The sequence below is a fragment of the Zeus faber genome (assembly GCF_960531495.2).
Source record: "Zeus faber genome assembly, chromosome: 6".
NCBI classification, from domain to species: Eukaryota; Metazoa; Chordata; class Actinopteri; order Zeiformes; family Zeidae; genus Zeus; species Zeus faber.
In genome coordinates this window covers 29,241,195-29,257,502 of record NC_137201.1, presented here as the reverse complement: position 1 = coordinate 29,257,502, position 16,308 = coordinate 29,241,195, and the positions used below count along the sequence as shown (strand labels likewise).

General features: G+C 42.2%; 1 protein-coding gene across 2 annotated transcripts; it reads right to left on the bottom strand.

The window, feature by feature from the left end:
* Positions 1–995: 995 nt before the first annotated feature.
* lsm14aa (LSM14A mRNA processing body assembly factor a) lies at positions 996–15,829 on the bottom strand. 2 transcript variants are annotated; one of them, XM_080001744.1, is made up of 10 exons: positions 15,575–15,829; positions 14,611–14,774; positions 12,307–12,466; positions 8,139–8,348; positions 7,529–7,609; positions 6,592–6,774; positions 4,836–5,013; positions 4,558–4,596; positions 3,586–3,826; positions 996–3,342 (listed from the first exon to the last, which is right to left on the bottom strand). In XM_080001744.1, the coding sequence occupies exons 1-10, from the start codon at positions 15,693–15,695 to the stop codon at positions 3,319–3,321; spliced, it is 1,401 nt and encodes a 466-aa protein (XP_079857870.1). In that variant the 5' UTR covers positions 15,696–15,829; the 3' UTR covers positions 996–3,318. The 2 variants fall into 2 exon arrangements, with proteins under 2 accessions (XP_079857870.1, XP_079857871.1); XM_080001745.1 differs by lacking the exon at positions 7,529–7,609.
* Between the last annotated feature and the right edge of the window lie 479 nt (positions 15,830–16,308).

Below are 16,308 nucleotides of genomic sequence, written 5' to 3'. Positions count from 1 at the left end.
ACTGTTTATTGTAGTCACTTAATAAAAAGCCCAGTCCACTGAGGCCCACACAGGAGGACGTCATGCTGGGTTTAAGGACAAAACATGTGACTGTGACTCCAGGGGGCCGTTAAAGGAAGCCAGGAGACCAAGGTTGAACGTGGCCACTCACACAGAACCCCTCGGTACCCCAAACGGACAGCAGGGAATCCAGCTACTGTCACATACCTATGGTTTTATTTAGGTTATTCAGTTTGACTTGACACAAAGGACCACGATGCTGTGTTTGTGTACAACACGGGCTGCAGTGGATGCGATGAACTAAAGGGTTTAATTTAAAATCTAGGCACATAAGCCCCTCGACACGTACAATTGTATTTGGCCACAGCGCCCTTCAGTATTGACAATTCTATGACATTGGTTTTGCAATTTGTGCGAAATCCACATCAGCGGTTCACAACTGTCCTTCCCAGAAGAAAATAAAATAATCAAGATGCCCCATAGAGATTTTTTTAAGTGCGGAGGAATAATATTCCCTTTGTAGGCGTCATGTTCTGATGACACTGCACTGAATGAGGTGGTTGTCAGTCTATGCTGTGCTCCACTTCATGGTAGTGCAAGGTTAGTGAGATGTGAACTTACTCTAAATGTGGCAGTGAAACCGTGGAGAACCCCTGCTCCATTTAATCCTATTCCATCTGGATAACAGTAGGAAAGGAGTACATTATCATTCTTGCACTATAAGTATAAGCCCTTGTAAGGTGCAGAACTTGGAGCTGTAAGCATCCAAAAAAAAAAAAAAGAAAAAAAAAAAAGAAAAGAAACGTGGGGCAGAATAACTGTTTTTTCCGGTCTGTACGTGTTTGTGTGTGTATATATATATATATATATATATATATATATATATATATATATATATATATATATATATATAACCTATATATATATATATATATATAACCTATATATATATATATATATATAAATAAAATCTCTCAAATTCCTTGAGCCATAGAAATATTTTATACGGACAAAGCTGAAATCTTCATTTTAGTGTCTTAATGCAAAGGAATAGCTACTTGATAATACAACAGGAAAAGTACATCTGAAGCTGGCCATCCACTTCGCTGGGAACCATTTTACAATAAACGTTCAAACAGTGTGCCAGAAATCACTTTCAGACAAAGCTAAACAAATATCTTGATCATATCCTGATTAAAAACTGATCCGCTCTTGTGGGGACTTGTTATTCTTTAGCATTAAGGCATTTCGAGAAAATAAAGAAAATAACTTCTACATTTCCTGAGCACAATTAAGTACTTTAAAAGGTAGCCTTGCATGTCAAGCTGATGTCTGAACAAAGTTTGGAGATTTTCCATTCTTGTGGTAGACATGCAGACATATTCATACTACTGTATGCAGAAACAGAGGCGGCCTTGGATCAAGAAATTTGCAAATAATAAATTCTAACCGTTCCAGGTGTATCAGACGTACAGTATTAGCCAGACACGTTGCCTAGAGCTGTAAATACAGGAACGGCATCAGAACATTTCAGATTGTTTTGGTAACCTGAAACAATCTGAAATGTTCTGATGCCGTTAACCTCACAAATGTTTCTTCTTTTCATTTTTGTTGCAAATGCACCCTAAACCAGGCCAGTGAAGAATGTTATTCATTGAATCTAACTTTTTTTTTTTTTAAACTACAGTTGACCAGGCCTGTCCATAGAGGGTGGGGTGGGATGGGGTGGGGGTGGGCATGAACATGAGCCGCATCACTATGAGCAGAACACAATACGACAGCAGACGACACACAACGATGAGATTGTAAAAGTGCAACTTAACATTTCTTGTGTAAACAAAATGCCACAAATTTTTAAAGTATTTAAATCATGCTAGGCCATAATGACATCACACAATATTCAGTCCAAGTTAGTTACCCGTTCCATTCAATATCATCACAATGGAGCCCAATCATTTATCACCAAAATAACCAATATTGCTAAGAAAACTAAACTGCTACATCCATTGAGAACAGTTTCACTAGTCGTTTTTTTCTTTTTAAATTAAAAGTTTTGCTGACATTCCCGACACAAATGTCAGCAGGCGATCAACTATTATGCAGTGCCAGCGGACAAAGCTAAAAGTGGAAGTCTCCAAACGCCTGAGTGAAACAAGCTGCAACGAGCGCATGGTTGGTGATGTCTCGTTATGTCTGACGAGAGCTTCATGGTTTCTAGAAATCAGTGTTTCTGCGATGAAGCGGCAACTGCCTGAAAAATTCCCCAAGTGAGTCACGATAAAAAACCCAAGTCACGATCAAAGTTTAATCAGCCAATTCACTAGGAGGCCTATATAGATGATGTTCTTCTTCGGCCTGGTACCTGTTTTCAAACCCCTGCCAACTAAAATAACAAAATAGATTTTAGAAAACGTTTGCATCTCACACTCAACTCACATGTTTACCAGCGGCAGCTAGGGGGGGGGGGGACAAAACTAAATTTGACCTTTGATCCATGACGCCTTCCTACCCTCAACCCAAAAAAGTTGTCACCAGTTCCAAATGCCAGTGGAGTATACACATGGACCCCCAACACTAAGATCAAATGTGACCAGTAGTGGTAGATAAATAACTGTGTGTTTTGTAACCTGCATTTGTTACCAGAAGTAAAGATCAACACACACACAAACCCTGCAAGAGCTGTGATAAGTGAAAGGTGAATATGATCATTTGGACGACCTAGTGGAAAAACCTCAAAAGGACTAGCATTTGAGATGTGGGATGCTGTGAAAGAAAGGAAGACACGCAGAGAGATGGAGCTGAGATCCCACGCCATGTTGTTCTAGCTGAGGAGTTGAAGCTGCGCTAAAGGACAGACCTTTCTGGAGAAACCCCAATAACGATGAAGCAAGGTTTGTGAACGTCACAGTCAGAGACGTGGGGAGACAACTGTCCAGATTACCCAAATAATTATCCATCACAGAGTTAGGAAATTACCATGGAAGATAGTTAAAAAAAAAAAAGTATAATAAAACCTGGACAACTGAAAAACAAACATCCTTTTGAAATATGACATTTATACAGATCTATTTTCAGCTACCTGGAAATATATATTTGCAGAGCTCTTGACTTCAATTTTTCCTGACATACTGGTGTCATTTCCACAGTTGAAAAGATATGGAATAGAAGTTTGCATTCAAGCAGTCTACCCCAGTGCTGGTGACAAATATACAGCTAGTACACAGTCTTCATTTTAGTCAAACAAGTAGCAAACAAAACTATTATTTTGTTTAAACACGAGGAGTTGCACCTTTGTGGGGATCCTTCCTCCCACTGGGACTATACAGCCACCTTGTTATCCTTCTGAAAGAAGAGGCACAAGAGAGGGGGCTTAATTCAAGGAGGAATCCCTGACTTTTCATGGCCAGAATTATAGAGACCTTTCATGTATCATTTTAACATAAAGGAAAAAAAATAGGCAAGGGCCACTCAAAGTGCCATAAAAGCCATAATTACAATTTGCAGACTTTCATCATTTGTAACTGGATTTATAAAAAAAAGACCCCAAATTCCCAGATATTATTGTTATATTCCTACATTTATTACCCTGTACTCCGAGAGGTCAGAAAACTCCAGGCCTCCCTGGCTTCCCCTGTATCCTCCTCTGAAGCCGCCGCCCCCGTGCGGTGGGCCGAAGGACCCCCGGCTGGCTGAGCGTCCCCGGCCCCCGCGGAAGCCCATGCCGCCGCGCCCGCGGTAACCCCCGCGGCCCCGGTTCTGGCGCAGGGGGATACCAAACGTCTCTGCGTTCATCCGCCTCTCCTCGGCCCACGTCTGCCTTCGCTCCCTGCAGGAGAGAAGACGTGAGATATTGTGAGGATTTAAATGTATATTTAATACAACACAGACAATTAACACTATTATATAATTATAGAACCCAGCATCGTGACTGCGACGCCGCCCCTTGCGGCGGCCTGCGCGAGCGCCTCGTGTCGTTTACGCACATTTTAGTATTTTTTAAGAGCTTATTGTGCATAATCAGCGGGTGTCATGACATTTCATTGCATATATGAATGACCATAAGTATGTGACAAATAAACCTCTGGAATCTTGATACATCGCAAGGAAAATATCCCAGTTTCCTCTCTCTCTCTCTCTCTCTCTCTCTCTCTCTCTCTCTCTCTCTCTCTCTCTCTCTCTCTCTCTCTCTCTCTCTCTCTCTCTCTCTCTCTCTCTCTCTCTCTCTCTCTCTCTCTCTCTCTCTCTCTCTCTCTCCCTCTCCCTCTCTCTCCCTCTCCCTCTCCCTCTCCCCCTCTCTCTCTCCCCCTCTCCCTCTCCCCCTCTCCCTCTCCCTCCCCCTCTCCAAGATGCCTTTATTGATGTTGTAATAACAGCATTCATTTGTAGACTTTAATGACAAGTGGAACTGGAATATACATAGTTTAGCCCAAATAATTGTTTGTTTGATAAGTTTCTGATGTCTAGCATCACATTTGACTCTTGGGTTTCCTTCGTGGCTGCTGACCAAACCCAGCGTCCCAACTCGTTACGTAATTCATAAACAGAACAAGGACCTACCTTGGGAACACCAAACCTCCAGCTTTCTCATTCGCTTTCCTGTAAAGAAAGTAAAAACAAAAAACAAACAAAAAAAAAACAATCATTAATGCTCTGAACATTGGAGGAAGAAGAGGAAGAATTAAAAAAAAAAAAAAATTATAATAATAAAGAATGCAAAAATCCTGACTTTCAGAATTATCAAGCGTCCATGACGATAATAAAACTGACAAAAGAGAAAGTTTCGATCCCGCACTTAAAATGAACCTGGCTGTTGAGTGCTGCGTGTGGGGTTTCACCTGGTGTCGTCACAGGAGATGTTGTCGAAGAAGGACTTGGACTTGTCGTAATAGCAGTTGGGTCCCAGAGGATCTCCGCCCTCCTCATCAGCGTTGCCCTCGCTGTTCTGGGTTTCCACACCAGAGTCGCCCTTGTCCTCGCCATTAACTGCCTTCTCAGGCTTGTCGCTCTTCTCATCTGGACAATAACAGACAGGCAAGGATTACACGAGGGCCTCACTTCACAATAATCCTATTTTTTATAATTTATTAATTCAAGAGATTCATTCTGAATATTAGAAAAGCAGTACAATGTGGTAATAAAACTATGGTGAATGTTTATCACAACTTATCGGAACCCAGACAGACCTACCAGATTTAAGTTAAGTTGTAGATGGCAAATCTTCCATTGTATCATGACTAAAAGGGGACCTATTATTTAAAACTCAACCTTTTCAGTGCTTGTGCATACATGTGGGTTTCTGATGGGCCTACAAAGACACAAACTGTGAAATAACACAACCCAGTCGTTGTATGATGATGAGGTGATTCAACAAGATTTGCAAACCCTTCCTAAATCACATGGGGCCTCAGCAGAATTAGAACCGCCGCCATCCAAGTATCTCCAGCCACGGCTGGAGATACGGCTCACACTCACCAGACCGGCTAGCAAAGAGCTAAGAGCTAGGCATGGGAATTGCTCTGTTGTTGGCTGCACAGACCAGCACAAATCTTTTAAAAGACAGAGGAACAAATACCGACTGATCAGAAGATCTTGGCGGCTGTAGTTGGGATTTGCTCGGCTAACCTTAACACTGGCGAACTGACATCAACAAAAACACACATAAAGAGCACCAAAAAGGAGAGCGTCGAGCCGGTGTGCCTGTGCGCGCCGCCATCTTGGTCAGGTCCGACCGTTCCGGACCGGGTCGTGGCGTAAAGCGACACACACTGAAACAGCGTGTCAGCAATAGTCCGGGATATAGCGGCATGTTAGAATGGCTAGAATGCATAATCTGAGTGCTATTTTCAGGAAAAAAATGTAAGGACATGTCTTGGGGACCTCAGAGACCTACACTCAGTGTGCACTTTATTAGGTACACCTGTACAATCCAATGTAAACCAATACACCAGCTCTGCCATAAATTCAACTTTTATTGAGTTTATAATATTCAGTTGTTTTTGAGTCGTAAATGTGTAAATTCAATGATATGTTTATGACTGAGATCATAGTTAAATGTGGTGTGAACTACATTATATTGAGACGTTTCAAATGTTTTGTTCTCCCCATTGACATGAGAGGAAAATACCTTTGAATATAATGCAGCACTGTAAAACACCACCAACTATAACTTTGATGCTCAAACATATACTCGAATTCACACGTCTATGATAGTGTAAAAAAAACTGAACATTATAGGCAACATAAAGCTAAATTTATGGCTGAGCTTGTGTATTGGAGCACATTGGATTGTACAGGTGTACCTAATAAAGTGCACAATAAGTATGTTAACTTGTCGAAAAGGAGTATAATAGGTCCCCTTTACATTGTTGAATAGAAAAAACTTTTTTTTTTTTTTACTTACTTCCCTGCAAATCGAGTAAAGAAAGATTTTAATAAATGTTTCACTCCTCGATTACAAATCTTTCTGGAGGACATCTTTCTTTTGTATCAAATAGCGTAAAGAAAAAACACTTCAGACAATACTGAGTTACACATCGATGGGATTGATCCTAAATATAAATTAATCAAGTATTTAGAAGTGTATTATTTTACCTTTCAGCTTCAGCTTGCTTTGGAACTCTCTGTCAATCTCCTCCTTGTTGAACTGGGCGTTGGCGCTCTCAAAGTCAAAGTCTTTCTCAAACTTCATTGGCCCGTCTCTGCGGATGTTGAAACGTCCCCTGCCTCGGTGGCCGCCGCCCCGCCCACGCCTGTTAGGCGGGACACCGGGAACAGCTGAGAAAAGACCAAAGACACAGTGTCAGCAATCGTTAGCAATTTAGCTAAAAAAAATAAATAAATCAGTAAAGACACTACATCAAACTCATAACATGAAGCATAGCAGTAAACAAAGCAAATTAAAGGATGCACTAATCCCACCTTTCACTGATAATACCAAATATCACATTCAGTGTACGCCATACTGGGTATAATATTTTACATGCTAATTATGGCCATTAGTATTGGATTTTTCATGTATGTAAATTCTCCAATACGATACCTGTATGATGTGAGCCTGGTATTGGATCAATATCCGATAGCCAGTATCAATGCATCTGTACAAATGAACATTAGGACTAAGAGGGGGCTGTCATCTGTGTACATTATGTTCACTGAAAGCTAGCTCCAATTATGAAGCGATTTGGCTTTAAGGTTTAGCTATAAAACACTCACAACCGTATATCCAAATTCACTAAATACACATGCATTAAATAAGCACGTAAACCACCACACAGCAGTAGTGTCAAATAATAACATAAACAGTGCCTTTGATGAAGAAGAATTGCTTCATTGCCACTAGATATTCAGACATACCAAACAATAAGAAACAATAAAATAAAAACCAAGCATGACTAAAGCTGGGTGATTTGAAAGAGATGGGTTTGTGGGCTCACAGTCCACAGGGAACCAGAAGTTGAAGGGCATGCAGAGTCTTCATGGAATGGAGCTTGGTTTTGAAGATGGGATTTAGAGCAAAGATGGGGTTAACCTGTAGAACGTTTACTGGCATCCCTGCCTTCACCACGTGCCTGCTCAGACTCTGCCTTGGGGACTTTCTGGGCATCCGTCCCTGGAATAGCAGTCCTTTAGTCTTCAAAAATGTCCCCAAACATTATGACAAAAAAAAAAAAACCCCTGGATTAAATCGCCAAAAGATATTGGCCCCCTAAAGACTCGGCATAAAAATCATACAATTATCGTTATTATCCAATTAAAAATACCCACTCTGAACAATATTTTTCCGATTTTTTATTAACGAGAAATAGTTTATATTTAATATAAATATATATATTTAATAATTTATGTTTTAATGTTGTGATCAACTGCCAAATATTTTTCTAATACTCACTATGTATAATTATGCAATTCTGTTCCATAAAAGTATCAAATTGTAATCAATTTGATAATTGATTTATTCACTGCTTTGTACCAAATAGCATCAAAGTACAAAAACAGATATGGTATGCATTGTGACATTATTTCTGAAAGGAAACAACATCATACTTCTGCGCTGAGGTCTACTCTGGGGAGAAAAATTGATTAGACCATATAGGCTAAACTTTATCTCAAAGGGAGGTCTGCAGATATCATAATCTCACCCCTTCTTTGGTCCAGGCCCTCCATATAGTGGTGCTTCTGGAGGCTGTGGCTAGCAGTGGTGGGAGCCGTGCGGCCATGCGCAGGGCTCCTACGGCCTAGGCCGGGTGCCGGTGCAGTGGGGGCGGAGCAAGGAACTGATGGGGTGGCTTGTGTGGCCTGTTCCGTCATAGAGCTCTTCTGCAGGGGATCCAAACTTGGACTGCTGCGACCTAGGGTGTGGGGGGGGGATAGGTCAGTAACCCCAAAAATATTATGCCAAAAACCTACATTAGTGCATAAAAGTTTTCAGTTGGAATCAATGGTATTTTTCAGTGTTTAAGGTTTGTTTCTTTTAGCTTTATCTTGGAATAAATCAATGACAATCCATTCCACCATACAAAACGGATTTTTGATTACCGTATTTTCGCGACTATAAGGCGCATATAAACGTCTTTTTTTCCCCTCAAAATGTGCGGCGCGCCCTATAGTGCGGTGCGCCCTATGTGTGTTGTTGGAGGAAAAGACTCGAGCGGTGGATCATCGAGCAAAGAACAAGTGGGGCGAGCGTTTCGACGGTCACTGTTCGACTAAAAGCAGTAACGCTAGCGGAAGAAATGAAAATTGAACATTTTCAAGGAGGTCCGTCGTGGTGCTTTCGTTTTATGAAACGGTGCCATTTTTCCATCCGGACCAGGACTACAGTAGCGCAGCAACGTCCGGCGGATTATAAAGAAAAGCTGGCGAGCTTCCACTCCTACTGCAGCAAACACATCGCCGACAAACGCATCCAGCCAAGCCACATCACCAACATGGACGAGGTGCCGCTCACTTTCGACATCCCGGTGAATCACACGGTGGAGAAGAAGGGGACCAGCACGGTAGCGATACGCACAACGGGGTATGAAAAGGCGTCGTTTACTGTTGTGCTTGGCTGCCACGCAAATGGACAGAAACTGCCGCCTATGGCGATTTTTAAGAGAAAGACTTTGCCTAAAGAGACTTTTCCAGCTGGAGTCGTTATTAAGGCAAATGAAAAGGGCTGGATGGATGAGGAGATGATGAAAGAGTGGCAGAGGGAGGTGTATGTAAGGAGACCAGGTGGTTTTTTTCCACGCATCACCATCGCTGTTAATCTGTGACTCCATGCGTGTCCATCTCACAGCCGATGTGAAAAACAAGGTGAAACAAATGAACGCTGTGCTTGCTGTTATTTCGGGAGGTCTGACAAAGGAACTTCAACCGCTCGACATCGGTGTGAACCGGCCGTTCAAAGTAAGGCTGCGAGCGGCGTGGGAGCGATGGATGACCGACGGAGACCACAGTTTCACGAAAAGTGTAAGGCAGCGCCGGGCAAGTTATGCCACAGTTTGCGGATGGATTGTAGATGCTTGGGCTAACGTGTCTGCTGGCACTGTTGTTCGAGCTTTCGCAAAAGCCGGCATCATTTCCGAGGAGCCGCACGGCACGGAAAGTGACTGACAGCGAAGAAGGGGAAACTGGCATGTCTGATTTAGCGCAGCGGTTTGATTCAGAAACAGAGGATGATGACTTCGATGGGTTTGATTAATACTTTGTAATAAATACATGAATAAAGCACAAACATACTCAGTTTTGCTCCCGCTCTATTTTTAAATACGCAGTAGAAGTATTTAAACGTAGTAGAGGATATGTACCGGTATATAAAACCCGCGCCCTATAATCCGGTGCGCCTTATGTGTGTGTTAAATACAGTAATGGCACACATAACTGAGACTGCGCCTTTTAGTACGGTGCGCCTTATGGTCGTGAAAATACGGTATGCTTATTTTCCTGTTTTAAATGTGGGTTTTTGAAAGGGTTCGCTACAAAGACCGCAGTAACAATTTATTTTGAGAACATTTCAAGGAGTAATGCTAAAATCGCAATACATCACTGGATTGAAAGTGTTGCAGGCTTTTATAATGTATTGAAGCGCGGGTACTTTATGGTGATAAATACTGTATTAATAGATCTTACCCATATACAGTCCTCTCTTTGAAACTACTGGACCACGTCACAATTATTACCAAGCATCAGTTGGACTCAAAAAACATTCAGACACAGGTCAACAATGTGGTTACAATTTCAAAGAAACAACATACCCCCTGGGTCCCATTCCCCAAGCGGCATTATTGCTAAACTGCTTTTTAATCCAGGCTAGCATCACAGGGCCCAAAAACCCTGATTTGTGAAATGGATGTAGGTTAATATGAAGTACATGTGGAAAGGTTTTGGATATGGGGTAATCAAATCATAACTAGGGGTACCGCAAAGATACACAATATCTGGATATAGACACAAGCGTTTACGTTATCCGGTAATTGCCAGTTTTTGACTGGGAAAATCTGTTCAAGTCCGACATGTTTAAATCTCTCCGGTCGTAATGTCCTGTAGAAAAATTCCCTCCAAGCACAATTTGAATTAGTGCTGGGTGGATCATTTTGATAAAAAGTTCCGCGGATCCATTCATTTCTGCACTTGGCAAGTTGCAACGGAAAGCCATTCACTTTAGTTGATCTAAAATGGATCTTTGACCTCTGACCAATCACATTTGTCGATACAGAACAGTGCCCCGCCCCCTCCCTCGTGGACATTTCGCACTTGTAAAGACAGTAAACAAGCGCACACAGAGCGAGACAGAGCCACAGCATATAGCTCTGAGGAGAAACAGAAAGATGATGTATCGTTGGGACACATACATCCATAGTTTGGCAATTTGTTTTGATATTTAAGTTTCAACCCAAAGCAGACTGTAAATACTCATTGTGTAAAATATGTTGACGGAACATCATGAAGAATACGGACAGTACCACAAACTTTATTATTTATTTGGACCTACTTGCCATATCATTTTTGTTTTTCGATTGGATCAAAATTTAATTACATTACATTTAGCAGACGCTTTTATCCAAAGCGACTTACAATTATTCAATCACTGACGGACGCAGCCATCAGGAGCAATTAGGGGTTAAGTGTCTTGCTCAAGGACACTACAGCATGCTAGCAGGAGGAGCCTGGGATCAAACCAGCAACCTTTAGATTACAAGACGACCAGCTCTACCTCCTGAGTCATATTCTTAATTTTTATTTATTGATTTTTAAAATGGTTCAATTACAGGACTTATTTTGTTTTGAATATTTGACTAAGAAATATTATACATCTCCATTCCTTGATGACATCATTCTCTATATAGCCTGCTTATCAATTGTTTTTAAGCTCAATAAACACGTAATATTTGACCGGAATCGCTCCCATTTGTCCCGAAAATGGAAATCTTCCAGGACACGTTGACCGGCACCAATTTTTTCTAACGGAAACTCTGACACACGCCTAGTGATCATAAGCATCCTTTTTGCATCGTAGTTCAAAATATTCAAAAAGTGAGGTTATGCTAAATTTCCACCTCTACCTAGGGTTCACACATTTAACTTGGTCTGTTCCTCTAAATAAGTGCTACTAAAATGTAACCCCATTAAATCATTTGACCAAACTATAGAGCCCAGGCAAATATTGTTAAATCCAAGCACAACCCAAAGAGGTGAGTTGTCACACAAATCTATTATTCTTTATTATTTTATTTTTTCTAATGCCTCTTTAATGGGTTGTTTACCTTCGCTTACAAGGATACGTACAAATCGTGAGGGGACAGCAGAGTCAATTGCACTGCTCTGAGACTAGTTGGCTGCTGTTGTTGCTTCGCTTGCAAAGGCGCACACTGATCATCCAGTACGGGGAGGAACAGCTGGAACAGGACTCACGGCAACCACAGACTTACTCTAATCAATGCACTGTGTCCTTGTGGTCTACCTCTGCTGCAGAACAACATGTTCCTAGCCTAACAGCCATGTCTGCTTCTCTGTATGAGAGTGAAGTAAGTGTTGGGGAAGAAGGTGAAGGCCTTCACTATTTTACGGGCCTGTTCACGCCACAAGTCAAAGCTCCCTCAGTTCAGTTTAGCATGCACGATGCGGTACGAGAGCCGCACGGTGACTCTGAACCCTTGGAAAGCATGTCAGAGTCCATTGAAGCCGAGCTCCCATTACAGTCTCTGGCACCAACATGGGTGCTGACATGGATAAAGAGGAGCGGAAAATGTGGCGACAAAAGCGGGAAATAAAATCCTCATCTCTGAATAACTCTTTCCCTGGGAGCTGGATAATAGTTCTTACCAACACCGACGGCTCCAAACTGCGGGGAAACCAAGGGGCTGGGGCTGAACTGGTTGTAGGCGGGGACTGGGGCCCGGTTGAAGAGGCCGTAGGAGCCACCAGACTGGAACGGGGCCGAGGCAGTGGCTGGAGCAGATGCAGGAGCTGAGCCCATGGAGGACTGGTGGGAATGGAAAGAGTCAATACCCACCCCCAAAAAAGAAAAAAGACCCCCCCTGTGGTTTAATGGTTCTATCTTATTAGGGCTGGGCGTTTAATCAAATGTTATTTTCAATTACGATGTAGCTTCCAATGATTATGAAAACAAGATGACAGAGAAAAAACGATTATTGGGACGCATTCCGTTTTGCAATGATGCTCTTTTTTTATCTTATATTTTTATGTTATACGCGCAGCCTTTCCTTTCCAACGGTACGCTTTCGCCCCTCCCCAAACTCAACCAGGCTGCTGTAATGCATGTATGCCGGAGGTGTGACTGTACCATGTGGCATGTTTAGTTGAACAAAAGGACACTTCATCAGGGGTATTCATGTCTTAAGAGTCATAGCGCCGATCGGTTATGCACATATATTACACATGTACAGTGGCACCTCGACGTACGACTAATCCAAGATACGAGCAGCGATAGTGGCGAAAATTTGTATTGACTGCTCCAGGATACGGCCGTGAAAATTTGCAGTTGGCGCGTCGGCGGCCAGTCAGCAGTCAGTCAGCGGGTGACCTACATCGTGTGTGCACGTAGTTCGTGGCTTATCGATATTTTTTTCATATTTACTGTGTTTGTGCTGTGTATTTTGTTTATTTTCACCTTTCATGATTTCATTATTTATATTGAAAAAATTGCTCCGACATACGACTGTTTTAACATACGACCATTCTTATAGAACAAATTACAGTCGTATGTCGAGGTACCACTGTAGAATCAAATTTGAAGTCTGACCAGTGTTGTGGTCCAAGTAAGCTGGGGCTACCTCTGCTCTCTACCAGGCCACGGAGCTCTCCGGCCGTGCAGCGCTCAACGGGGATTAGGCCCCTCCGAGCTGACGTGGCTGTAGGCCTGTCACGATAACTAATTTCATTGGATAATATGTTGTCCCAGAAATAATTGCGATAAACAATATTGTGATTTTAAGACCATTTTTTGCCACTGACATGATAATATAATAGCATATTAATGCAACTGCACACTTTCTAAGAGAATTGAACTTTTAATTCTCAAGAATATTCAGACATTGTAATGTGTAAAAAAAAAAAAGAATATCCTAAATAAATAAAACTATAAAATAAAAACACAACCAAAACAATAAATAAAAGGGACTCTTGGGCCCAAGTAACACATTTTCTTCACCTGGTTCACTGTCGCTGTGTGTGTGTGTGTGTGTGTAGCTGCCTGAGCACTGCCCATGGTGAAATGCCGATGCAGACGAGAGGACAGAAGCAGCGCAACCAGAAATGGGAGCAAAACACGTCTCAGCAGTTTTTTTTCCCTGTTCATTAGACTCGGTTACATTCTTTTGCAAATCGGTTTACACAACGCGAGTAATACATTATTTATTTTTGGATTTAGAAATACATTTGCCTGATTTTATAAACCATAATACAGATTTGTAGATTGTAGTATTTATTGCTATTTTCCCATTTGTATTTATTGCATTATATGCGGCTGGTCTTCCTCAAAAACCAACTTGAACTTGCCCTCCTCCCAACCCAAGTCCGGCGTGGCCCCCGTTCCCGCAAAAGGAGAGCAATTAAAGAAAGAATCCGTGATTTTCAGTGTCTGGTCTTCATCATGTCTGGTCTGACACGGTCGGAGAGAGTCCCTCGGTCTGCTCCAACGTCATATAATCACAAAGCGCAGATTCTGGAAATTTTCGAAACTGTCCTCAGACAACAATGATGATTATATTATTTCTTTAAATGTATCTAATATATATTAATATATTTTATTCATCTCAATTTTTGTTTTTAAGTAAAATAATATTTAAAGTTCACGAAAATCCACTGAAAAAAAAATATGTTTTTTTTAGTTCGCGAAAATGTATGTTTCCAAAGTCAATGTGTGAGATCTGTTAAATAATCGTGATGTCAATATTGACCAAAATAATCGTCATTTCGAACTTTGCCATAATCGAGCAGCCCTATATCTTATGGCATTTTACTTTTTTTGGTGACGATACCATATAACAAAAAGATGACGACGTTTATGCACACAGCCTTACCTTGAAACATAAATAATGAATCTCATCACTTAGTTTAGCGTGATTGAGCCGATTGAGCCGTGATTGCATCCGTGCAGGGCCGTACCTGGACGATGGCCGGATCCTGCGGGAGGGAGCATGTCGACTTTGGAGGCTCGCACACCGTCAGGTCCTTGATGTCGCTGCCCCTGAAGATGATGTACTCAAAGATCTCATCGCGAGGCGGAATGGGCCGGTCGGTGGGGCGATCCTCCGTTCCGAACGAACGAACTAAGAGAAGGACGCGGGTCAAACTCAGTCATCGGCAGCCGCAACACAACGAGGACGTGTCATCGTGTTAGGGCTGATGAACTTTCAATTCCAGTTCCACAAATTTTCACCAACTCCTAAATGGGTTGTTTCTTGAACAAAAGTGTGGGGGGGTTCAAGCTATTCCAATATGTATTTAATCCAAAATAGTGAAACGTCATAAGTGGTGTAAATGAGCCAGCTGACGTCAGAGATAGACCATCAACACACCTGTGTAACCACGCCCACTCCACTGGAGGCAGACAGCTTGTGGTGCTACTTGCTAGCGAGTTGGCAAGATGCGCAGCGTATCATGCAATTTGGCATCCGCGCTGTCTAAACGAGGATACGTGTGCATACAGCGCATCATTCAATTACGCATCCACTCCGTCTAAACGAGTTGCAAAATCTCCAACATCTCCAAACAGCTATTCCCGGCGATGCAGGTTCCATCTAAAGAAAAACCCCGGTTTTAGCCTGCAGCTAATTACGTTGCCCATACACTTACATTGTAAACGACTGGTGGCTAACGCTAGCAAGCTAACGACACCCATCACTCCAGCGTGTCATTTTTTTTTGACCCAAATATTTTGTCAACATGCTACAGGCAGCTTAAGAGGTAGTCCGTCTAACATGCTCCCCATTTTTATTATTATTATTTTTTTTTAGTAATTTCCGACCACGCTCAGAAAGCCCAGCACTCTCCAAGTAGCGCGGACGAGCCCAACATCAGCCCGCGGGCTAGCGTCAGCCTCCATGCTAACATTAGCCTCCATGCTAACCTCTCGCTAGTGCGACGGTGGAGTTCTCTGTGTCGATGGTGTACAGGATCCCCTCGTAGCGGATCTCGGCCTTGGAAATCAAGCTGATCTTGCTCCCTAGATAGGGCGTCCCTCCGCTCATCGTGGCGTGCTGCTGTGCTCGGCGCTCGCGTCAGGCGGCGGTTTTGGACGCCCGCTTCCCAAGTGTGTGCGCTGGGAGAACGTACGAAGGAATTGTCGGTGAAAAGTTTGTGGTTTGTGCTACTCCAATATGGCCGCCTCATTTTCCACCGAGCGGCTCCGCGCGCAAGGGCTGGTGGGAGATCGCGATATCGCGCGTTTACACGCGGGGCTGGAAGATAGAGCTAGAGCGGCGAGAGCTGACTCGGGGCGCATTTAAAACGCGCCGCGTAATCTCAGGCTCGGCTGTCAATAAGAATGTCAAAGAAATGAACGCTTTCCTGACAGCGAAACGTAAATTATTACTATTATTATTATTATTATTATTATTATTAATGGTAATGTTTAAATCAGTCTTTGGTCCGCAACAACAAGATGTCAATATAATCCAATAGGCAATAATAATAATTATTATAATAATGATAAGATGAGAACAAAAATGTCACTACGAAATGAACGTAAACGTGTACAAAATAAATATACATTTAGCAAAATAGAATAAATCTAAAAATTAATACAATTTAAAAAATACATGTATAAGCCTGGGAAAGAGCCAAGCAAATAGAGAAACGTGT